Source organism: Amblyomma americanum, chromosome 7, assembly GCF_052857255.1.
Source record: "Amblyomma americanum isolate KBUSLIRL-KWMA chromosome 7, ASM5285725v1, whole genome shotgun sequence".
NCBI classification, from domain to species: domain Eukaryota; kingdom Metazoa; phylum Arthropoda; class Arachnida; order Ixodida; family Ixodidae; genus Amblyomma; species Amblyomma americanum.
The window spans coordinates 67,616,880-67,642,977 of NC_135503.1; the positions used below are offsets into that span (position 1 = coordinate 67,616,880).

Genomic DNA, 26,098 nt, shown 5'->3' on the forward strand with positions numbered 1-26,098 from the left:
ACATTTATCCTAACCTTAGCTTCCGTTCAAAATAACTTGCGCGGTGATTTCAATCCACATAAGGTAGCTGTGACCCGGCGACCTGGCCAAAAACGTGACAGAAGCTATGCCCTGACCGTTTTTTCGAAAATACAAAATGTAGAAAAGCTTAAAAAGTGCCGGTTTCAGCTCTGTAGCTTCCATAGTTGGGTCTGAATACTTTTTTAGCCTAGGTGTGTTATCAAAACTAGGCAGTAACCTTTAACCAGAGCCGCAAAGCCAATAAGCTAAGCGCATAATGCCGAGTAGTTGCAACTCAAACTGCATGATCGGTTGGTGCATGAATCCTTCACTGTACAGTCTGCAGTGTTCAACAGTGTGGAACATTGAAGAAACTGCGTGACGTGTCACTTGCTTCTATTTCAGCTGATGCCGTACATCGTGCAAGACTTGCTGCGGAACTATCCAGGACTCAGCGGCCTCTTTGTGGCCTCTGTCTACAGCGGATCCCTCAGGTGAGATGGCCAAGCTTGTGCCACGGCGTATCTCCTGCGCCAGTGCTTAATTCATTATGTTCTTGAGCTCTTACGTCCTTAGTAACTGCAGGCAATAAGAGAGAGAAAAATTTTTTGCTCTGAGCAAATGGAGGAGTAAGGCCCCCAGATGGTTGAACTCTTAGTTAAGGACCCCATTTGCCGTAGTTATTTGGGTGGCCCGGAAGATCAGGTCACGCTGGTAGTTCAGGCCTGTGCTAGACAGGAAGGCTTCCCACAGACAATTGGAGGGGCGAGGAAGGGGGGTACTCAGGGAGGATTGGGACATTCCCATGTGGAATGGTAGAGCGCTTGACGTACGCCGCAAAAAGGGCAATTTACATTGTAGCGTGTGGGGCAGAATGTAGACCAGCAGGCAAGAAGTGCGTTAGCGTTAGCCTGGGTTTGGAGCCAGGAGGCCCCTCCTCTCGAGGGAGATCTTTGGGAGGCGGCGAGTATGTTCCGAGAGCGAGTCGGTAAGATTGGAGCATGTGCGAATAGGTAAATGAGGTGGGTTCCGCCCCTTCTGGGTTGGGATGGTCTTCCACTGGAGCTCGGAGGATAAGGTCTCGGGTTGTCACATGAACATGCTCATTGTCAGGGAGAGATGCATTCCAGGGTGTACAGACGAGGTGGATTTTCAGGATGTCGCACGCTATACGCGATATGGAAGACGTGCACATCAGCGTGATTGCGGCAGGCAGTTTGGGACCCAGTGATGCTAACTATTGATTGATCTAGAGTTCTTGTTTGTACTGTCAGTACTATGGCACATCCTTCCGCCGCTGTGCTATTTCCCATACCTAGTGTGGCTGTGTTAACTGTGTCACCCTTTCAGTCAGTCACCGACGCCGTCGCCATTATTGCCGTATTGTGTGTTGTGGTGTTCGTGCATAGGGTTTCTTCATTGTTACCATAGATAAGATGCGTCTTTCGTAGTAGGATTCCGGATGCATGTTTCGCAGTATTGGGACGGCAGAGATGTTTACTTTCAATTCCAGGGTGGTGCTTCTAGATTTACAGGATTCATGATCGAAGGTCAGGTATCCTAGTTGCTGGGACACGTCTGCCCGCAGGGGTACGTTTGAGTCTTTCAAGCTGGTTTATTTTAGGGGCTTCCATAAACTCATCGATTGTGTTGTTGGTGTCTAATTGTAGTAGTATGGTGGTCGAGTAGTAGACGGGCAGGCCACCGGCCATTTAAGGGCTATACTGATGAGAATAAGTTATTTGGATTCAGTTTGGGTTAGCCGATCGTAGGAGCGTGGTTTGTAAGACGGCTGATAATAAGATTGTCCATATTTGACGGACAGTAATTTATTTAAGTCCATGGCGGCGGTTAGTTACTCTTCCTATCATGTGAATGTGGTTTGACGTTTTAGAGGTGCAATGAAGTCTGTGGCTGTCGCGCTCGCCTGCGCATGTAGTCCGAGTAATAGAAGCCTATTGACCTTGTTGATGGGTTCTCCTTCGATATCTGATTCAATCTCTGGTGTAGACTCGGTCCTCATCATACACTTTTTCACAGTAACCAGTTCAGTCTTTTGAACGGCGCATCTAAAGCCTTCAGCTTGGATGTAGTTCTTGCGCAATGCCAGTACCTCTGTGCATTGCGTTTTCAATATCTTCATCCGAGCCATGCGTAGCCGAGATATTGGTATCATGTGCATAAAGTGCGTGTCGAATCTCTGGGATAGCGTCAAGCAAATAGAGCAAACGATGCATGGCGATGCTGAAGAGCGTGGGGGAGCGATCTGACCCTTGTGATTTTCCTTCCGCTGCGAAGGAAACTGGATCGTATCCAATATCTCTTACGCCTACGGCGCCTGTTCTATTCCGGAGAAAGACTTTAATGTAATTGTAGCTCCTTCGGCCGCATTTGGTGGTGACTAGGGTACCTAAATTAAAATCATAATTTACATTCCCAAATGCCCTTCTGAGATCTAAAGAGAAGATTTATTGCCTTTGTCTGTTTCGTGCTTTGTCAGTTGCAGTCACTAAGAGCATAACCCCAAGGCATGATGTTGGGTCAGCTAAGCTGGCTAGCGCTTTCACAAAGGCAGCACTAGTAATGAGCCCGGCAGGCGAAGAGGACTGAGCACACCAATTTCGCCTGCTATTTTATCGCCTTGTTCTCGGCATTTCGTTTGGAAACAAACACGGTAAGTTGTCTGGAAAGAGTATTTCATCGGTAGATGATTTATCTTGCTGAGCTTCCTCATACCCGATCACCCGACGGGGCAAGTTTACTGAACTCTGCACTGGACTCTGTAAGAATTGAGGGTGAGCGGCAGATTAAAATAATTTTAAGGCGTAGCCTTACTTGGCACATTGAGCGAAAACCACTGTGTGTACGTGTGTGCGTGTGTGTGTGTGTGTGTGTGTGTGTGTGTGTGTATTAAATCACAAACAAGTGCACAAGTTATAATAAGGCAGAATTGGCCTTTCGGCGCCTTCCTAGAGCGCGACTAGCAGCTTTGTAAGTGCCTATGTAATTCCTTGCGAGTATATCATTCACTATTGAGCCTCTCCAGTGGAAGGTTGTAGGGCACCAGCTTAAACTTCCTGTGATCCAGTTTTCTTAATGTCACCTTTACACAGAAAACTGAATACTCCTTGAAGAAAATCACGCATAACACAATTTGTGGGCGACAGCGGTAGCGTTGTTTTAGGAATAATTATCTTTGAGACTTATCTGTTCATTTACCATTCTTGCCGATGTTATTAGTGTGGTCTGTTTTTATTAATTTATTTATGTACCCTAAGGGCCCTTTCAGTCATTACATAGGGGGAGTCAATTAGACAATGTTGATTACAAAAAGCTCGCAAGTAAAAATCGCTCCTTCAGAAAGTACGCAGTGTAATTTTCCGGAAGAATTCGAGAATAGAGCAAAAGAATTTTCAGAAAGCTTTGTTATTTATACAATAGTTACATGACATTCGACAATGTTACACACTCTTAACAATTGAGCTATGTGCACACATAATAGCGGTCAGGGGATGCAATACAAGGAATAGAGCCCTATACAACAGGCGGAGAAAAACGAAACTGCTTGAAGTTTTAACAAAGATCGAACCAACTCAACTTAACATTCTATTCTGTCGAAAACCTTGAAGAAAGACGCGTGGTCAAGTAAGGAGGTGACATCTGCCGTCAAACTGTTCTATTGAGAGGTGGAAAGTAGCAGAGATGAATATTTAAACAATTTTGTGCGCACGAATATGGGGCTAATTTTATATGAATGGTCTAAACGAGAATATATATGCGGAGCAGGGCAAAGAAACGTTTCTCGAAAGTCTGAAAAACCACGATATAGTTTATGCATGAAAGATAGACTGGCATTTCGGTTTCTAGTTAAAAGGGGTAATAAGTTAAACCTTTGTTTAAGGCTACTTACGCTCGTTAGGTCTGGATAATCGTGAGCAATAAACCTGGCTGCTCTACTCTGAGGTGGTTCAATGGAGTTTCAATGATTCAATGGACTGACACTCCCAAGAACGCCATTTCTTTTTTTTTTCATATATCTTGCCACTGAGAGATTATTTTTATGCTTCACAATTTTTAAATTTGAATTGTCATGCGATTATAGCCCTTCAAGGGCCACTTTTCTTTACCCACTTTGCACTTAGCAAGAAGTTTAGTAATGAAGTTTATCTCTGAAAATTCCCTCTGCCTTCGTCTTTCAGCACGCTTTCGTCGGGCTACAACGCCTTAGCAGCCGTGACATGGCACGACTTCGTTCAGCCTCGGGTCACCATGAGTGAAGTCGGTGCGCTCCGACTCACAAAGGCAATAGGTAGGCCCCCTCTGCCTCAAACCTGCCGTGTATAACTGTAGCCCCTTGTCTGCCAGCGAACCAGTAACGAAGTTCAGTTATGCATTTGCAGCCGCAGCCTTCGGACTGTTGTCCATATCTATCGCATTTCTCACTGGCACCATGGAGTCAATTATACAGGTAAGTTGATATTGCCCTTTTCTGCGAGAGGACAGGAAACAAGAGGTGGCCGTCCGATTCAGCTTTATTTCTATAAGCAAAGTTCCTCCGCCTCCGTGCGGAGTGGTGGCGGCGTCGAGCCTATAACATCAGTGATCACGTTATCATACCGTGCTCATAGCCCGTGGCTCGCGCCTCGTCGTCGTTAGATGGGGCACAGATGAAATAAATACGCCGCCAAGCCCATTGAAACGCCTCTCATGCAAATGACCTGCAATGACTGGATGGCGCAGGATTCGGCACGCCCGTGCAGTGGCAACCTCCGCAGCTATGATAAAGCCATCAGCGGAGATACCGACAATGGTCGCGTTGCGAGACAGCCATGTAAACAGCCGACGAGGAGCATTGTGCTGTTAAACGAGGCTCGAATGCGGGTGGCGAGAGCCACAAATACGCTGCACAAATACACTTCCCGGCAAAATGCATAAGTGCGAGCAAAGATATTTCTCACGCTATGAAGCACCTGTTAAAACGCTGCCAGATCGGGAACACAGTTGTTGCGCGCTCATGCGAAATAGCAGCATTCAAAGCAAGTACAGAGTCTATCACACTAGTCTAAAACGCTTGAGTGGTGTGCTGTGGAGCAAATTAAATTAAATCTTATCGCAGCTGCTTTGCTGGGAATAAGGCACTGGTGCCTGCGCGGTTAGCATGTCTATTAGGCTGCTCTCCAATGCAATTATTATTAGTGAAAGTCAATACCTACTTCAGAATTTCGCTTTATTTCTACCGGGCGGCACCACTCGAGCGCTCTAGACAAGTGTGATCGACTCTGTACGCTAGCTGCAAATGCACAAGTTCGACCAGATAGCGCTGATCATCCGCATAACCACTGGCTGAATCGTCGCCAGTGCAAGCGCTAGTGCCATTTCGTACGGGTAGATGGCGCCATGTACAGGAATGTATGGCCACTTAGACCTTCACCGAGATCGGAGATTTTATAACAGTAATTTGAAAAATAAAAGCACCGGTAAAGCAACCACAAGCCGTTTTTCCAAACAAACCCAGTGGCGCTAAAGCAGATCATTGAGTCTAGTCTACACCGTCATTCACTTCCAACGATGACCACGGTGTCCTTTTCAGTCGTGACGTCACAAGCTTGATTTGTGTGGATAGAAAATTTTTGCATTAAACTTTTTCAGCAATTAATGTGCCATTTCCTGCCTAACAAAGATCCGCATAGCCGGGAAGAGCTATATTATCGATTATTAGAAAGAACGAAAATTGTAAGGCGCTGTCCTCACTCTTTTAAAATGTTGGAGGGGAGCTGGCGTTATAGAAGCGATAAGAAACTTCCGAAGCGGATTCTGAATAGAGAGCACGAGAAACTAAATGATCGGCTTCCTTTCGTTAACGCCAACGCACGCAGACAAACATAGGCCACTAAAGATAGCCCGTCAGGAATAATCTCAGAAGCGCTATCACAAAATCATGATAGGGATGACTTAGCGCAGAGCGACTATTGCTGATTATAAAAAGTGGCAGAGGTTTAACGTAGTTAAATCGAGTAGACGTGCGAAAGCAAGTGTTCATTCTTAAATTGGAGTGGACACTTAAGCTCCGCCGTAAGGTTTGCTTTTATATGGGTTTAACGTCCCAAAGCGACTCAGGCTATGAGAGACGCCGTAGTGAAGGGCTGCGGAAATGTCGACCCCCTGGGGTTCTTTAACGTGCACTGACATCGCACAGTACACGAGGCTCTAGTATTTCACCTCCATCGAAATTCGACCGCCGCGGCCGGGATTGAACCCGCGTCTTTCGGGCCAGCAGCCGAGCGCCATAACCACTCAGCCACCGCGGAGGCTCCGCAGTAAGGGTATGGCGTGATTTCTTTAGTGGGCTAATGCCTATATATGCATATTTAGTCATTCTCTACTGAAATTTCATAGATCGCTACCCTGGCAGGTGGCTGTTCATGTCACAGCCACCGGTAGGGATTGTGCAAGTCATGTTACTCTTCCTGATCAACTTCGCGGCCACTCATTGATTTAACTGCCACCTCCAGGGCATGTTGTGATGACGCGGCAGAGTTAAGTGACCTAGGTGGCGCGACACCCTCCTCCCATTGGCTGCAGTTGGCGCGACACTCCTCCGAACTTACCCGAGCTTACCCGAGTAAACCGGATAGGCATGGGTTAGTACGCATCACAAGGCAAGGCAATATGACAATGTTCTTGCTCGGCCTTAGTACGTCTAGAGAAGCGCTTTCGCACTAAAACTTGGCACGCAGTACGGTAGCACACCACGCGTCGAGCAAAGTCCAAAAAATTCAAGTTTAAAAGTAGCTCCTGGAAATATCACAAAGCACCTGAACGAGTTCATTGAGTGCTTTCGTCATTAGGTCATCACACTCGACAAGTTCTGCATGCCGAGTGATGTCACGTGTGATTTTCCGTCATTGCGTTCCAAGCTGCAGCACGCCTTTTTTTACGTGCCTAGCGTTTTTCAACCTGTGTCAGAGGACACATATCTGTAGCGGCATGCTTTTAGGAAATCTATGGCCTTCGCCGAGGTAGGCAGCTAGAATTGCACGTGTTTGTGCTGCTCAATCCAGGCAGTTGGCCTCCTTGTGCAACTTGTGGCGCGTACAAGCTTGTTGAGTGCACGCTCAAACCTGCGCACATGCTTGTGCTATACGAGAGCTCGAATCCACGCTGTGATCGCAAACTGGCTTGGAGGCAAAGGGGAAAGCTTCAGGTTTTATTATTAGCGTAACACCGTTGCCACTTCATGTTGCTGATTAATTCTGTCTCTGCCTATCAATTCTTAGCCGTCCTGGTAGGCTGATTTGGTAGACTGTCTCGCAGAGGCTCCTCTCCCTGGTTCGATCCCCGAAGCAGGATGAATTTTCCTGTCGCAATTACTGAGGCATAAAAAAGGGAGGCAGGAGGAAGCATATAAAGGCATCAATTCAAGAAGGCAGCGGCAAATACGCCTCAAAGGATTCGCTCCAGACAATGGCGTCGACCGGTTGGCATGACTTTGTGATTGATCCTATTTCACAGAGGCGCTTGACATTAACTTGCGATTTGACGCTATACTCGCGGACACCTTAATATGGCAAAGCAGCGGAGGCTAGACAGTAAAGAGAAGGAGGCAGTCCTTTTTCCCGTGATGTGAGGAGTGGGCTCCTCAGCACTAGCGACTCTGTACCCTGTCTCCAACTTCCCCCCTTCACCCCTACGCATCTCTAGCCCGAAAATGAACAGCCCACTTCACACGGCACAGGAACAAAGGACCATCTCCTTTTCTTTCCTGCCTAACCTCTGTTGCGTTGCAAACGCAGCGTCATGCAAACCGGTCGACGGCATTGGCTGGAGGCATTGGAGGCACGGCATTGGCTGGAGATTACAGTGAGGAAGAACTGGGAGCTCGCCCTGATCACTTTGCGTCTTGTCTACTACAGGGTGCTTGGGACAGGAAAAGAGGAATTATAGTTAAATCTAGCATGGTGCCAATAAAAACGAATACAAAAGCAGACATAAGCATGTCTACAAGAACAAAAACGCTCCCCCGAAAAAGGTCAGGTGGTTTGTGTCCAGAAACAGATTACCTCACTTGTAGCTTCTCCTGTGTAACGTGGGATTGTTCAGGGTACTAAGCTGACCTCCTCTCATAGAGTCCAGATGTACAGGTTTACGACAGCAATGTGCATTTGGAGCCACATACAAAAACACAGGAAACATCAAGTATCGTCTCCGGTAAGCAACAATCATCACAGTGGACGATGCGAATGCAGGCCACCCAGTCGATGGCTGGCGCCCTCTCCGGTCCTCTGCTAGCCATCTTCGTCCTGGGAATCTTTTTTCCTTGCTGCAAGAAGAAGGTGAGTTCAACAACGCGCAGCATTTGTCCGCATCACTGTTCGGAACCTGATAGAGTGATAATACGCAACAGAATGAACAACTTATAGGCAGAAGCCTCAGCAGACAACCAGATCACGTGAAACGAGGGCCGCCGATAGTTCATGATGATGATGGCTTGTGGCTGTTTCTTTTGTAGGGAGCAGGCAAAACATACGTAGAGGCGAGTGGAAAGATGACCCTTGATGGCACACGATACCAGCTTCTCCTTTTCAGTCGTAGTCCATAATGGAAGGATGAATCGTGTACACTAGGTGCTACCTTTGTGCGAGTGGTCCCGAGCCGTCTACAACACTTTCGCGACAGGTTCGAATTGGGCCTGCTAACATCAGCACATGCTGCAAGAGATGACAGCATAGACTATATTTATAGCAGCTATATATTTAAGGGGTTCGCAGCTCGGATGGCCTCTATAAATAGCATTCAGTGCGTGGTTTGTCGCTTAAGAAGTGCACAGCACGCCGTCCTGCCGTCGGAATTCGACGTTCGCCGCTGATAAACTTGTTACTTGCTCACTTTATCCCACCTACGGCGCCCGTTTTTTCTGCATCAGGAAAGCCAACAGTTTTTAAACGAGCCATTTGGCTCAATGCCTTAGCAGAAAAACAGACAACTTTGCATGAAACAACGCGTGAGTCCAAAAGGCGGGACACACGGGCGAGTGGCATACAACAACGTAAATTGCAAGCTTCTCAGTTCGGCAGGATCTCCGAGGGCACAAGACTTGTTGTCTTTCCGACCATCAGAAACCGCAGCAATAAAAGAGGTTCTTGTACCAGGATAACAAAGTTGAAGTGGCTAGGAGAGAAGTTAGCAACGGCGCCACCTTCGACGTTTACAAACGGTTAAAACAGGGCTGCCTGTTATCGCCGATTCTACTCAAGACTTCAAAGAAGAAACAAAAACGACAGAATGAGTGCAGGCCGAGATATAAACGAGTTAAAAGTTTAGGGACCTACAGCTTGCGGTTTTAATGGTGGAGACATTGTTGTACTTTATGCTAGAATTCCACACGGTATGGGTGTTTGCAAGTATTCCTGCACACGAAGGCGACGCCCTTGGCCATATATTTAGCGTTAATAAATACAGTTCAATGAAATTCAGCGATGCTACTGATCAGATGCTAACAATGCGAGGTCGTCAGATAAACAAGGTATGAGAGAGAAAAGATCTCAGAGTATAAAGAAATGAAGACAAGATATACATTAAAAAGTGTTAACACGGTTGTAATGCGACAAAGATGAGGAACGCCGCAGAAATGTTGAGAGCACCACTAGGGTACAGAAAATATGTTGTGCTACGAAACGCATTGTAATTCAAGTATTGCGAAATATGCTTCTGCAAATATTACAAAAATAATTACCTTACGCCTTAACTACTGGTCACAAGAAAACGTTGAATTCAATTACTTCTGAAAACTGATGCCTTTATATCCAAATTTCTTTGTAAATTTTTATGCGTAATTTATTAATTTATTTAACTTCAAATGAGCTTCCAAGATGACTTCGGAAGTTTACCTCACTTCGAAGACGGTATCATTGCTCATGGTGATCGAGCAGCCATTCAGCTAGCGTAGATGAGGACAATGAATGTTGAACATAAGGCCGGATGATGGCTGCCAAAAGGAAGGGGCCTCCACAGTTTTCAAATGAGGAATTTTCAGCTTGACAACCGCTTTACCTCCAGGTTTTTTTCACAAAAAAAAAACGTTCATATGGGCATCAGGTAAGCGAATCATAATCTCAGGTTTTGCATAACCTCCAGACGCAAGTCTACACGAGTGTCACCTTAAATAGGAGGAGCTTCTTGGCGTGACCACACCCAATAGCACTACCCAACTCTCCGTTACCAGATACCTCACCGCAGGTGTCTTACCGAGCGTTATGCCTGACGCCTTACTACTGCTCGCAAGTCAAGAACAGAGGCTGGTGTAACCAGGGCGCCTGAACTGACCTTTGATTACGCCTAAAAGAGCCGCCGCGTTCCTGTCTGTTGGGGCTGGTGGTCCACCCACGTGATATCGCGCAATAAAACTGTTGCTGAAACTCTGCCGACGAAGTGTATCAAGCGATTGCTACATTGATGCAGCGAGCCATGATGTGTAGAGGAACTAGAACTAGGTTCAATTTTAAACCACCCGAATACTTCTAGCCGCCCACGAGGTGGCCCGTATTCGCCTGATTTCACTTGGTGGTTAGGCCCCGGTAACCCTCGTTGGGCTGTTGATTCTCATACTTGGGTTAGGGATCACAGCCCTATTTTTATCTCCCTCACGCCTACGCGTCTACAGAAAATACGCCGCACTGTACGAATAACATCATGGGACTCTGTACGTGCAATAATTTATATACATTAAATCCCTCTTCAGCACTGTCTACTCTCTCTGCTGTTCTCGCTACTCACACTATTACCACTACTGTAAATGAAGACGACCCAAACCCGGACATACATCTCCTGAATCTGTGGGCTCTTCGTCGCCAGGCGGATCTTTACGCTACTCGCCACCCCGATGACCCATCGGCTCTTCCTACTCTTCACCACGCTACCGCACGGGCGCGGCGCTGTGCAAAGCGGCAGGGCAGGCAACGCTGGGCTGCATGGTGTGCCCGCCTGTCCTCTACGCAGGGCAATCGACATCTTTGGAGAGCGTTTCACGCCATGAAGCGCCATTCTCAGGTTGCAGATTACACAGAGAGCATTCCCCTCGCGCTAAATGTGGATGAGGACACATTTGCACAACAAGCGGCCTGTTACGTCTCGCCTACGACGCGCGGTATAGCCGGCGCGGATGCAACGGACGCCGCGGCTTCGTTCAAAGTGGCGGTCATTTTGGGCCCGTTCATCGCTGCCGCAACGCCTCCCGCCAAGCGCGTCCAGGCAGGTTTCAATGCCACGTGCCGTCGTGTGTGCGTGTGTGTGTGTGTGCATGTTGGTGCCCACGCTTGTCAAAGCGCGGCAGCCGGGGAGAGGAGCTCCCCAACTGGGAGGCGAGGAGGTCTGACCGGCGCCGGCCCGGCGGACGCGCACGTCACGTCTGAACATGTCTGAGCGTCGCCGTATCGGGCGCCTCTTCCCAAGCCGTTCCTTCTTGCCCTCGACTCCGAGGGTATAAAAAAGCCGCTGCCCCGGACGCCAAAAAGAGACTTCGATTTCTTCCTTCGAGTAACGTGGTCGCCCTGACCGGCTGCTCTTTTGCGATGCCAGAATAAACAAGTTGTTCTGTTGCCAGTCGACTCATCCTTTGCCGGGACCTTCGGATGTTTCCAGCTTTGCCCCAGGCCGCCAGGCCAACGCTACCCTTGGGGCTTGCAACCCATTTGCAACAACTGGTTGCCAGCGGTGAGATCGCGACAACGGAGGCCAGCAGCGAAGATATGCGGTCAACTGTATGCTGAGCAGCTCAACGACCATCCGGGAGCAGTGCAACGAGCCCTGTGTGATGACTGGTTGCCTGCAGCGGAACGACTGCGCTGAATTCTTGGCTGCGAGGTTTGGTGAGTGCGGGACTTTCTTCTTCTGAGTTTTGCCGGGCTTTTGTTAGTGTCAGAAACAGAGCTGGTAATTGTGGTTGTCGTTGCTGCCGGGTTAGTTGGCGGCAAGACAATAGTAGGCAGTAGAGAAAGCAGCATTCAGAGCAGCCATGGATTTGAAGTCGTTGCGCAAACCGAAATTGCTGGAGCTTGCAAGAGAGTTGGGTCTGGATGTCTCAGACAAACTCAGAAAACCAGAACTGCTAAGGGCTATTCTTGAGTTGGAGGCTGAGGATGACGAGCTGTCGGAATGCCTTGAGACAATTGAGGAGAGGGAGCAAAAAGACGAGCGCGAACGTAAAGAACAAAAAGAGAAAGACGAGCGCGAACGTAAAGAACAAAAAGAAAAAGAGAAAGACGAGCGCGAACGTAAAGAGCAAAAAGAGGAGCGCGAACGTAAAGAGCAAAAAGAGAAAGAAGAGCGCTACCACGCTTTAGAAATGAAGCGTCTCGAGGTAGAGATGGAACGCGCTCGTAATGGAAGTCAGGCACACGGTGCAGGAGAACGGGTATCGTTCAAAATGACTGACCTGATGCGGCCGTTTAAGCTTGGAGAGGACATTGGTTTGTTCCTGGTTAACTTTGAGCGAACGTGCGAGAAGCAGGGGTTCTCTCGGGAAACGTGGCCACAGCGCTTGCTCACTTTGTTACCCGGCGAGGCGGCCGACGTAGTCGCTCGCTTGAAGAGAGAGGAGGCAGAGGATTTCGACCAAGTGAAATCGAGTCTGCTAAAAAAGTACAGGCTGTCAGCGGAGGCGTTCCGTCGGAAGTTTCGGGAAAATGAAAAAGGCAGAAGCGAGTCATATACAGAGTTTGCCTACAGGCTTATGTCAAACATGCAGGAGTGGCTCAAAGAAGAAAAAGCGTTTGGTGACCACGAGAAAATTCTGCAATGTTTCGGGCTGGAACAGTTTTATAGTCGGTTACCTGAGAACGTGCGGTACTGGGTCTTGGATAGGCCAGACGTTAGTACAGTGGCTAAAGCCGCCGAGCTAGCCGAGGAGTTTGTGACGCGTCGGGCTCGCGGAGCTAAGGACGGTCAAAAGGGTGAATTTGGCTCCAAGTCTGAGAGGCCGAAGTTCACACCCATGAGAGCAAGGGGGGACACGCGTAGTGCGGATGCGAGTGAAAGCAGTCCGACCGAACGTAAGGAGACGGCGGCAGCCGAAGCCGAACGCAGAAAGCGGTTCGAGGCGAGGCAAGCGCGCGTGTGTTATACGTGCCAGAAGCCGGGTCACTTTTCGGCGCAGTGTCCAGAAACAAAAACAAAAGTCGTGTTTTTGTCATTATGCAGCACTGACGAGAACATGAAGCTTCTCGAGCCTTACATGCGAGACTTCCTCGTGAACGGGAAAGAGTGCCGAGTGCTTCGTGATTCCGCAGCTACAATGGATGTAGTTCACCCCTCTTACGTAGAACCCGATATGTTCACGGGCGAGTGCGCATGGATCAAGCAAGCCGTGGAAGCTCACAGCGTGTGCCTGCCCGTAGCAAAAGTGCTTATTGAAGGACCTTTCGGAGCAATTGAGACGGAGGCCGCAGTGTCATCTATGCTGCCCCCCCCAGTACCCGTACCTATTTTCGAACAGGTCCGATCACCTCCTGCGCGAGAAGGGGCTTTTGTTTGGTGAGGCTAGCGTTCAGGCCTTAACCAGATCGAGAGTTCGGGAGCTCGCTGCAAAGGCGGTAGTTGCGGGGCCGACGTTGTCGAACAATGAGAAAGGGTCGGAGGCGCAGCAAGCTGATACTCAGAGCACGTCCGAACTGAATAAAATTGAGCCTGTAGCGTTGAAGGCACCAGGTACTGGAGAGGAAACGCCCGACACGGGAAAGTTAGAAGAGCTATCTGCAGATTTGCTCATCGCGCCTACGTCCGATGGACTTAATAGGTTGCTAAAAGTCAGCCGGTCGGCTTTGATAGCCGAGCAAAAAAAGGATGGCACCCTAGAAAACATGCGCTGCAATGTCAAGGAAGGTATCGCCAAGAAAAATGCTCGTTTTGTGGAAAGAGGTGGGGTCCTGTACCGGAAGTATCTAGACCGCAGAGGAGTGGAGTTCGATCAGCTGATCGTGCCTCAGTGTTACCGTCAGGATCTGTTGCGCTTGTCGCATGGCGGTTCGTGGTCCGGACACCTAGGAGTTAAGAAGACTAAGGACCGTCTCTTGCAAGAATACTATTGGCCAGGGTGTTTTCGTGACGTAGAACACTTTGTGAGGACATGTGACACCTGTCAGCGGGTTGGCAAACCAGGGGACAAATCGAGGGCGCCGTTGAAGTTGGTACCTATCATTAAGGAGCCTTTTAGACGGCTCGTTATTGATACAGTGGGACCTCTGCCGGTAACAGCCACGGGGTACAGACACATTTTGACTGTGCTCTGCCCAGCGACAAAGTTCCCTGAAGCAGTGCCGCTTAAAGAACTCAGCTCAGTTGAGATAGTCAATGCAGTACTGTCCATATTTGCGCGAGTTGGTTTTCCTGCGAAAATTTAGTCAGATCAGGGCACAGTGTTTACTAGCGCTTTGACGACAGCCTTTCTCGAAAGGTGTGGGGTAAAGCTGTTACACAGCTCAGTGTACCACCCACAGTCGAATTCCGTTGAGAAGCTCCACTCCGTCATGAAGCGCGTGTTGAGAGCATTGTGTTTTGAACAACAAAGTGATTGGGAGCTGTGTCTGCCTGGGGTGATGTTTGCATTAAGGACCGCGCCGCATGCGGCTACGGGGTTTTCGCCAGCTGAGCTGGTGTACGGTCGCTCGCTGCGGTCTCCGCTTCGCATGCTTCGAGACTCGTGGGAAGGCAGGGGCGACGACCCAGTCGTGGTCGAGTACGTGCTTAGTCTCCTCGAACGCTTAAGAAGGGCACAGGAGTTGTCAGGTGAAGCAATGGCAAAGGCCCAGCAGAGGGCCAAGGTTTATTATGATCGGACAGCCAGGGCCCGTCGTTTTGAGGTGGGCGATGAGGTAATGGTATTGCGCACATCGCTAAAAAACAAACTCGACGTGCAGTGGGAGGGCCCAGCACGGATTGTTCAAAAACTGTCGGATGTTAACTACGTGGTGAGTCTGCCAGGAAAGCGGAAAGCACAGCAAGTTTACCACTGTAATCTGCTCAAACCCTATAGACAACGGGAAGCAGTGGTGTGTATGATGGTAAACGTTCCCGAAGAGCTTCCGGTCGAGCTTCCGGGACTAGGCTCAGTTACGAACAGGGAAGACACCGATCAGGTCATTAGTGACTTATTCATTAAAGCACCGCTGTCGGCTGAGCAGAAAACCGAACTACACCAACTCTTACAAGAGTTTCAAGGTCAGTTCTCTGAGAGGCCTGGTAGGACTTCTGTCCTTACTTATGATATAGAACTTACCTCCCCAGAGCCAGTACGATCCAAGGCGTACCGGGTGTCACCCCGCCAGCGCGATATTATGGAGGCTGAGGTAAAGAAAATGCTACAGCTCGGTGTTATTGAGGCGGGTGAGAATGATTATACCTCCCCTTTGATTTTAGTTGAGGTACCGGGCAAGGAACCTCGTCCTTGCGTCGACTACCGCAGGCTTAATTCCATCACTAAGGATCAAATTTATCCGATCCCTAACATCGAGGAGCGCCTTGAGAAAGTTAGTAGCGCTCAGTTTATTTCCACCCTAGATCTTGTCAGGGGTTATTGGCAGGTTCCACTTACAGAAGAGGCTAGTAGGTATGCGGTGTTCATTTCACCAATGGGAACATTCCGTCCTAAAGTTTTGAGTTTTGGTTTGAAGAACGCGCCATACTGCTTTTCAAGCCTCATGGACAAAGTGTTGCGGGGACAGGAAGAATTCGCTTTACCGTATTTAGACGACGTAGCGATATTCTCCGCATCCTGGTCTGAGCATATGGCACACTTGCGGGCAGTGCTAACCCGCCTGCGCGAAGCGGGCTTGACAGTCAAGGCTCCCAAGTGCCAATTAGCACAGGCCGAGGTTGTCTACCTCGGTCACGTGATTGGACAGGGTCGTCGCCGCCCCTCTGAAATAAAGGTGGCCGCTGTGCGAGACTTCCCGCAACCGCGCACGAAGACCGATATTCGGTCGTTCTTAGGTGTCGCCGGCTACTATCAGAGGTACATCCCCAGGTACTGCGATATCGCGGCTCCCCTGACGGATGCTCTAAGAAAAACAGAGCCCCAAACAGTCGTCTGGGGCGAGACAAAGGAAAGAGCTTTCAGCGCCCTAAAGAGCGCCCTAACAAGCCAGCCTGTGCTACGATCGCCAGACTACACAAAAGGGTTCGTTGTTCAGTGCGATGCTAGTGAGCGAGGCATGGGCGTTGTACTGTGCCAAAGGGACAATGGAGAAGTGGAACACCCCGTCCTGTATGCTAGTCGTAAGCTGACCTGTCGTGAGCAGGCGTACAGCGCCACCGAGAAAGAGTGTGCGTGTCTCGTGTGGGCCGTTCAGAAATTGTCATGCTACCTAGCCGGCTCGAGGTTTATCATTGAGACGGATCACTGCCCTCTCCAATGGCTGCAGACCATCTCTCCCAAAAATGGCCGCCTCCTGCGCTGGAGCCTCGCTTTGCAACAATATTCCTTTGAGGTGCGTTACAAAAAGGGGAGTCTCAACGGTAACGCCGATGGCTTAAGTCGAAGCCCCTAACGTGGAAATCCGCCTCAAAGTTGTTTGTTACTGATGTTTTATTCCTGAGGCAGGATTTTTAACATATTGCTTTTGTTTAGTGTTTCAAAGTGATTATGTGCTTTCTAGTGCAATTTTCCAATTTGTGGACGCGTTCTGAGTGCTGCTTGACTACTGTAAGGAACTAGGCAGTAGTATAAAAGGGGAAAGAGCCTGGCAGAGCTTAGTGAGGGTTGTCTCGTACTTGCTAACTGAGCGGTTGCGTTTCGGCGTAGTTCTAACGCTTGCTGGGAACGAGCAAAAAAAATGGCAACTCTCCCGAAGTGACTTTGCAGTGTCCTGTGTGATCCTGAACTTGAGAACGAGGCCTTCTCTGTGCGCTGCGCTCAAGCAACGTCGAGGGACGACCGGTTTCGATTACGAGCATCATCGAGCGACATCCCTCTGGACAGCGGATGCAGTCCCCTGACCATCGGGATCTCCTTCTCCCGGCGGGGCGGTCTGTTACGTCTCGCCTACGACGCGCGGTATAGCCGGCGCGGATGCAACGGACGCCGCGGCTTCGTTCAAAGTGGCGGTCATTTTGGGCCCGTTCATCGCTGCCGCAACGCCTCCCGCCAAGCGCGTCCAGGCAGGTTTCAATGCCACGTGCCGTCGTGTGTGCGTGTGTGTGTGTGCATGTTGGTGCCCACGCTTGTCAAAGCGCGGCAGCCGGGGAGAGGAGCTCCCCAACTGGGAGGCGAGGAGGTCTGACCGGCGCCGGCCCGGCGGACGCGCACGTCACGTCTGAACATGTCTGAGCGTCGCCGTATCGGGCGCCTCTTCCCAAGCCGTTCCTTCTTGCCCTCGACTCCGAGGGTATAAAAAAGCCGCTGCCCCGGACGCCAAAAAGAGACTTCGATTTCTTCCTTCGAGTAACGTGGTCGCCCTGACCGGCTGCTCTTTTGCGATGCCAGAATAAACAAGTTGTTCTGTTGCCAGTCGACTCATCCTTTGCCGGGACCTTCGGATGTTTCCAGCTTTGCCCCAGGCCGCCAGGCCAACGCTACCCTTGGGGCTTGCAACCCATTTGCAACAGGCCCGTCAATTTTTTCCAAACCATGACTGCACCCGCTACGTCTCCACCTGACTTATCGGTTACAGAGCCCTCCGATGGGATTACTTCTGACCTCACCATGGCAGAGCTGCTGGCTTCCATTGAACGTTTAAAAACTACTACTACTCCCGGGCACAACGGTATACCTAGCTCCTTATTCCGTAACTTAGAAGGGAGGGCTTTGCAAACCCTACTTGATACTTTTAACGAAGTGTGGCTTTCTGGCGTCATGCTGGAAGACTGGAAGCATTCTATTATGGTTCCAATACCAAAGTCAGGTCAGCCTCCAGTATCTCTCTCGGCCTTTCGTCCAATTCTCCTTACGCCTACCATCTGCAAGCTTTATGAAAACATTCTAGCCGCACGCTTATCGTGGTGGCTGGAATCCCATGATTGTTACCCAGATTCCCAAATTGGTTTCCGCCCAAAAATTGGAACGGAGGACGGCCTTGCTACTTTGGCTGCTGACGTGCTTGACCACTCTCCGCAGAGTCACCTTGTACGAACCGTAATCGCTACAGACATAACAAAGACATATGATAACATCTTTCACTCTGCCATTCTTGCCTCCCTTCATACTCTTGGTCTCCCTCACCGGTTCCTTCTCTCTATTCACGCCTTTTTAGCAAATCGAACCTTCAGCGTGCGTGTCCACGGAAAGCCCTTTGGTAACTTCACTTCCAATAGAGGAGTGCCGCAGGGCTCCGTTCTCGCCCCCACATTATTTAATGCGGCTTTAATTCCTCTTGTTCGAGCCCTAGAAACCCTCCTTTCTATCCGCATGCTTGCGTATGCCGATGATATAACCTTGTGGTGCTGTCATCCAGATGCGTCTATTCACCAGTCGGTTTTTCAGCACGCGCTGGATGTATTGTCATCTTGCCTCCCGCATCTGGGTCTAACACTCTCTCCTACTAAATCATGTTTCATTCACATTGGAAATAAAGCCGACTTACGGAAAGCTCCCCCTTTAAATTTTACGGTACATAATTCTCCGATTCCTCAGGTAGAAACTGTTCGTATTCTTGGTCTTCTCCTCCATACATCTGGGACTGGCACCCCGTGGCTGACAGCCACCCGTAAATCGGCTCACGCTACTCTAGGCCTGATTCGTCGCACAGCTATGCGCTCTAGTGGCGCACGTGCTCATACGGCCCGCCAGCTTGTGCGCTCTATCCTTCTGCCACGGATAGTATATCAGGCCCAATTTCAACGTCTCACCCGCAGAAAGTGGGACTCCCTTGAAGCTATCAATCGTGAGGCTATGCGCGTCATAACATATCTGCCTCGTTTAACACCCATAACTATGCTTCAGGAGTTCGCCCAAACTTAATACACTCAGTGAACTCATCGACCAACGGGTGGCAAATAGAGCTCGAAAACAGTCTCTCCAGCTTCATTGTTTAAAGGCACTTCCACCGTGGTCCTATTGCCAGCTCACTGACAATCGCCCCACTGTTTCCCCGTCGGTATCAGCAGCGTATCTGCCTGAAGGGTGCATATTATACACGGATGCATCTCATTCTGCAGAGAGGGGAGTAACTGCTGTGTATAGTCCATCTCATCCGCATCTCAACTCTCGCGCGACGTATACTGCGGATACGTGCGCTCCCCTGGCATTGGAACTTCAAGCAATTTACAATGTCATTGCTTCCCTTCCGCTCGTTCCAACATTCAATACAGTTCACATTTACACCGACTCCCGCGCCGCCCTTAAACAGCTTAAGGCTGTTCGGCGAACGTTCCAGATTTCAATATCTATTCAGGTGCTCTGCGCAAAGTATCCATGTCCTGTGCGCATACACTGGATTCGCGGCCATGCCCAGGATCCACATAACATTCAAGCGGATGCTATGACTCATCTTCATACATTAGACGATCCGCCACCTTCCCCTCTTCCCCCAGATCCGTTCCTGTCCCACGTTTCCGATTCCGAAGTTCTGCGCCAGCGAACACGCGCTCTAATTCCTCCGTGTTCGCACCCTCTCCCACGTAGTCTTACTCGGCAGGAGGAGGTATCCGTGCGCCGGATTCGGGCAGGGGCGGCTCTGACACCCTCTGTCCGTCATCGGTGGCGCGCCAAAGATCTGCCAGCACCTGACAGGTGCCCTCACTGTAGCGCTGCACCGGACATTTGTGATGTGCGGCACTTGTTGTGGACGTGCCCAGCGACGGCTGCTATAAGAAAACGGCTCCTCAGGGTGGTGGGCCTCCGGTGGAACCGAGAAAGTGACTACGTGGACTATGAACAACCGTTCAGCAACCTCTGCGACTACCTCAGCGCAACGGGTCTTCACTCCTTCATTATAACTCTCAATCTCGTGCATTCCTTCCCCCCCCCCCCTTTCTTTTTTTTCAGCTTATGCCTCATGGCACACTTCTAGAATAAAAAAAAAACTTGAAGGGGGGCATTAACGGTGTGCCTGCATAAATTTGCACACTCAGTACCAAGATCTTTGTGAGCATACTGATGAAAAGTAAATAAAATTTACATTTCTAATGCGTGATAGCTTTTTATTACAAACGCTAGGACTATATCAATTGAGCAAACATCGTGAAAAATGGCCAGTGGTCAAGCAAGCGTGGGACATTGACCTTAAATCAAGCATTCAGTGCCACTAACACACGCTGTGCACAATCGGGTATGCTTTTCCGTCGCCCGCCTGTTCGTTACACACTGCGAGGGCTGGAACAGCACCCTGTCGGACAGTGGAAGTGCGCAGGTAGCCGCCGCAATCAGAAGGCAGGCGATTGCTCCGGAACCACGTGACCAAACATGGCGGCGGTCATGCTCTCGTGCTGCACAGCGTCTGCAATACAGTCCTTGAAGTCGATGCTTGGAGAGGACTTCTGTTCGACCTGAACGCTGTCTTCTCGCTGCTGCCATTTTTTCAATACGTCAAGCCAGTTTTATAAAACATTTCCTGCAGGTTGTCAAAACTAATGATCAGCTTTCTTTTAAGCGCTCCGTACGAATTGAACTGTAGGCAGATTATTGCTCAGCGAAATTCACCTGAGGAGTACTTGACTTGTAGGAACTGTTTTCCAGTTGACCGATATCAGTAGAGAAAGACGACCTCTTGATCACAATAAAATTTTAGCTTTTGATGAATTGCTACCGACTGCGCCAGGACTCAATGAGCGGTTAATAGGAGCTCAAGGTACACATTTACAAGTTTGGGGCCGGCTTGTACTTTAGGTAACACGTGTAGGGAGTCCCGGGAAGTAGTAAATCACCCACCTCTACAGGCTCCTGCCTAGTGCTGCATTCATTACTCAATGTCCAGCGTTACTCTTTGTCATTCGGCTTTACAACTTTTTTCTCTTCATAGGGCCGTGATTCCTTGGAACCCTCTTTATATTACGCAATGACAGTCGACGTCGTGGCTGTTGCTACGAACACTGGCAACGAACGTGCACTGCAAAGTGATACACTCTAAACAGAAAGGAGTAAAATTGGAGTAAACTCTCCTCTAGCTGACTCCCTTTTATGAAAATGCGTGCGCTAGATAACAGTTTACTCCGTTGTTACTCCCATATAAGCGTATTAGTGTTTAGAGCGTACATACGTGCATGTATATCACTGTTGAGCGCGTCTGACGTGCAGGGCGCTCTGGCAGGCATTCTGGTGGCCATCAGCATGTCGTGGTGGCTCGCTCTGGGCTCCATCGTGTATCCGCGCAACGCGGATGACCTGCCCACATCCACAGCCGGGTGCACCACATTCAACCAGACACTCACGACCGGCTCATTCAATTCGCCACCGTTGCCCAGGTAAGCCGGCAGCCTAGCTCGCGCCAACCTGCTCATAGTGGTACCAATGTGGTGTACCCTATGCGCCTCACCAGGTGCATTCACAACATACTTGAGTGGCTCCAATCCTAATGACTATGGCGATGATGAGCACGTGTGAGTGCTTTTCATTTTTCAGTGCTTTGTGTATCCTTATAGTTGACTTCCAGTTAATGTTCTTATGTACAGTGCGCCTCATGGACCAACAATTACTGCGTTATTCTGCAAATAAATCGAGTAGAGAGAGTTCATGTCCCATGTGTAAGTTTGTGAGCCTAACAAGGGGCCGAATTACGAGGCGCTTTCAATCTCAGTACAGTAAGTCTCAAAACAATCTCAGAGCCCTGCTCCTATTGGTCAGCTTTCACCACGCCCTCATCGTGGTCAGGCCCGATCAATATGAGCGGCGCTGCGAGAATATTTTGCGACAGTCTTCAGATTGAGAGAGTTTCCTAATTCAGCCCCACTATCAGAATCACTATTCATTGTTATCTTCGCATGCTTTAACTCTCTGGAAAAACAAAACAAAACAAAGACGCGTAACACAGGAATTACGCGCTCTCCGTCGCGCAGTGGCATCTTCCAGTTCTACCACATCTCGTTCATCTGGATCGGCATCTTCGGATTCACCGTGCATATGTTGGTCTCCCTCACCGTCAGTCTCATCTTTGGTGAGCGCCCAGCGAAGAGCTCTGCTGCGCGCATGATAACTACAAAGAAAAGTTATCACAAACTGAATAAGTATTATGGATACTGCGCAAGCGTTCTTCACAAGGCTGCCGTTGCTCCTCGTCTACAATAGAAACTGCGAAAGCATATTATTTAGAACACTTCGAGGCCTCTTCCTTTTTGAATAGAACCAGATCTTGTGTATTTCCTGACTACAAATGTCGTCGTCTGATGTCCACATTCTGTTGTACATGTGCGAGTTCTATACAGAGATGAAGTCAGCTGCTACCATTTTAAAGGGACACTGCACAACTTCATTCGAGTTGCGTACCTAGTGAAAATCTATTTTCTGGCTCTTTCTGGTGCTTTTGATGTTTGTTTGACAGAATTAGATGCATTAACTGCTCAGAAACGTACAGGTTTAAAAGCTTTCCTGGTGGCGCCGCCAAGACTGAAAATGACTCCGTGATCACCGTCTCAAGGTGAACAGTAGTGTAGCCTAGCCTCAAAAACTCACGCGCCTTGATGTTACCGGAGTTTGTGAAAATGTCCAGTCGTAGCGATGCCTGTGCCTCATTCTTGCATTTTCCAATTTATCAACAGATGCACTTAAGTGAATGTAGCCTCTGTGTCTTTACAGGTCACCTTAATTTTTCTACTCATTGTTTCAACAATAACAACTGCACACGAAACCAGGCGCTGAAACGGACTGGAATTCACATGTAGTTTGCGTAGCTTAGCAACGCAGCAATAGAAACTAGGGTGACCTACGCCAGTTCCAGGAGGAAACATTCAGTCCCACTTTCAGCAAGGGCACTTCCTCTCGTAAAAAGTCCCTTCGACGGCATGGTGCAGCACAGGGAAGGAACGCTTCATTGGGAATTAATAAGCTCATTATTAAATTGCTGAAAACGTTCGACCCCCCCCCCCCCCAAACACGGGCATATTTCTAACCAAAATTATTTTGTAATTCCTAAAGGTTTAAGAAGTTTTTTTTCTGTAAATAAAAATAGTTTTCAAAACAAAGCTGACGTAACTAAGGACTAAAAGACCAGCTATACTTAATGACATTCAGCAATTTCCAAAGAAAATAATGGAATGCGTTGTTTGTGCTTGCCACGCTTTACTGGTACTTCGAAAACCACTTTTCGGAATAGATATTGGCTACTGCGCTTTGGAATATATCCGTGTTCTGGCGCTTTTTTTTTACTCCTGAAACATCACAATGAATATTACGCACGTGGACAGAGTGAAGTACGTTCAGGCCGAGTGCATTTAGTTCGCAGAACAGCTTCGATGCATGCGAGCGCTTCCTCCTGCCACTGTCGCTAAGTCTTGGCGTCGTACACTGTATGGACGACAGAAAAGGCAAGTACGCACACATTAAAAGTGACAATTTTTTATGCGTGAAAAGTTATTAAGCCGCTAGCTCCTTGCGTTTGAATGAACTAGCGACACACATTGTTGATTTCTTCTTAAGCCTAATTCACCCCGTATGCTTTAGTGCACATATCTACAGCCCGGTAGTGGGTGATGGTAGTTAGGGCGCAGTCGACTCAAACAAGAAAAGCAAAGAACATTCATATGTGCTTATTACACGGCTTCTGAACCTTTCTCTCGTCTCTCGGCTTCTTGAACTTATGGAAAAGCGTTCCAAACGGCTTTTTTGAATGACAGAAATGTATTGGGGTAACTGGTCGTTCAATCTCAAGCAACAATAAACAGTGCGCAATAAAAAGAGCGAACTCAATAGAAAACGTGTATGTTTGCAAACCCTAACAAATGATAATAAGCAACTCTTTCCCAGTCACTTCTATCCCCACCCCTAGCATTTGAGATTTCCGCGATGGCCTCAATATTATTCACTCCTTCTGCCGCCTCCCGCCCCCACTTTTTCATTGTACCACTACATTTGTTATTTGCTACCCCGTCACAAAAAAGTCAGCAGTTTGGTAGCGTTTTTGTTTGTGCTACATCTACTGTTGTCCTGCTTACATGTTTTTTTCTATTTTTAGTACCTCTTCCCTTTTCAGTTTCTATAGTTCCCCCATTTCCAGAGTTAACGTAGCTGCAGTTTCGGTCGACAAGCTACCATAAACGAAAAATTTACCTACTGGAGTAAACACTGCCAGGTATTGTACCGTAAACTGACAGACAGAGAAAGTTGGGGAGTTTCGAAACCGACATTAACAGCACTTTTCGGGCGATTGCCTCGCGTAACTTGAATTTTTCACAACCATTCTTTAAAGGCTACCTCCATAGCTAAAGCTTTTATAATTTCTGTTTTAAATTGTGGTTGTAAAAAGAGGGAGGCGTAGCAGGTGTCATATGCATCTCGCTGGATAAAAACAAATACGTGCGGTGTTGTAAACATGGTCTTTTTTATGTTTCCGGAGCCGCTAAAAACAGCTGCAGAAATGTTTAACCGACCACAAATCTCAAAATCATGCCTGGGCCATGCAGAGGCCTGAACGTCGCATGTGGGGGCAGAAATGACTTGCTTTGATTACTGTAACGAAGAATTTTCGTGTTCGAGATTTTAGCAAAACGCTGCCCCAGTCACAAAACACGTCAAAACATAACTCGCATCCGATGACTGCCACTAAGCCCTCGAGGTAGTGCTGTGATAGAACCCACACATACTACAGGCAATAGGAGGCAAAAAGTCTCATTAGTATGCAACCTTTAATAATTCTCCGAGCTTCCAAGCTGAAGTTTATTTTTGTATTTTTTTTCGTCTAGTATTCCGCTATTCAAGACTTCCCCATAATACTTCTTCACAATATATGCAAAATAGAAATAAATATGTCTTCTGAATGCGAAGAACTCAACATATAGCTTTACTTACTAGTATCCGTATGGCTGCGCTTCGGTGCCTGCCAATAAGTAATTACTCCTTTATCAAAACTTCAACTCCGCCTTACCGCGGCGGCTGCGTTTCGATGGAGGCGAAACGCTAAGGCGCCCGTGTGCTGTGCGATGTCAGTGCACGTTAAAGATCCCCAGGTGGTCGAAATTATTCCGGAGCCCTCCACTACGGCACCTCTTTCTTGTTTCACTCCCTCCCTTATCCCTTACCTTACGGCGCGGTTCGGGTGTCAGCCGATATGTGAGACAGATACTGCGCCATTTCCTTTCCCCAAGGACCAATTTACCAATTTATTTAAAGGTTTCCCCTAAACATTTGACCAATCTTTACTACAGGTTTCAAGAAGAAACATTTTTTTTTTCACTTGTAGATTGAAATTTAAAGATTGTGATTGTGAATATTACCGCCGAAAGGACGCATTTTTTTCTTTCAAAAATGGTATCAAAATGAGGATTTAGTACCCGTGTTGTCATCTGTTGCCAAACTGATACGGTTGGGCCCACTTATAAAGAACCGGACGGTTACGCGGATTGCGTCCCTTGTGTCTGGTGTTCGTAGTGAGTGGAATTTCCATCTCAGAGCCAAACTTTCAAGAACAGACGTCAGTGGTGTTTATCTCTTTTAAAAAAGCGCGTTATAGGCAACTGATAGAGTCCATAGCGTCGCTTTTGAAGCCACCAACGCACTCATGTGTGCCTTGCCGTGACTCTTGCTGCTTTAAGAAGGTGACAGCAGTGATCACGGCTGGAACGTTCATGGCGGCTGATGGTAGATCAACCTGCTCGTCATTGTCTCCACCAGATTGCTGGCAGAAGGGCAGAGCATGTGCTTCGCGCTCATTGGCTTTCCCCGTTCGTGGCTCTAAAATGTCAGCATCATCATCATTATCATCCGCGCCAACAAAGTCATCTAAGCCGACATCAGGTCCGGCTAGCCGTGCATCTGCGACGCGTTGCCAGCATTCAAAGTGTGTCTCATCCAGAAAATTTTCGACAGTGCCATTTATCATCATTCCTGGGTCCATTGATTAACAATACTAGCATAGCGCACTCAAGCGTAGAATGTAGCAAGGCACTGATATGAAGTGCACTGTCTGCTATATGCGCGCTGCCTGCACAAAGCAGCATCGCAGAATGAGGAGAGCTGATTGGGCAG

At 48.5% G+C, this 26,098-nt stretch overlaps 1 protein-coding gene across 1 annotated transcript in view; it reads left to right on the forward strand.

Annotated features, from left to right (window-relative positions):
* LOC144099266 (sodium-coupled monocarboxylate transporter 1-like) overlaps positions 1–26,098 on the forward strand; it is a 55,382-nt gene that overhangs the window by 27,112 nt on the left and 2,172 nt on the right. The window contains exons 10-15 of the mRNA XM_077632452.1: positions 406–494; positions 4,200–4,309; positions 4,401–4,468; positions 8,247–8,333; positions 21,221–21,387; positions 21,979–22,076. Of these exons, the coding sequence (XP_077488578.1) occupies positions 406–494; positions 4,200–4,309; positions 4,401–4,468; positions 8,247–8,333; positions 21,221–21,387; positions 21,979–22,076 (619 nt within the window). The remainder of the gene's footprint in view (positions 1–405; positions 495–4,199; positions 4,310–4,400; positions 4,469–8,246; positions 8,334–21,220; positions 21,388–21,978; positions 22,077–26,098) is intronic.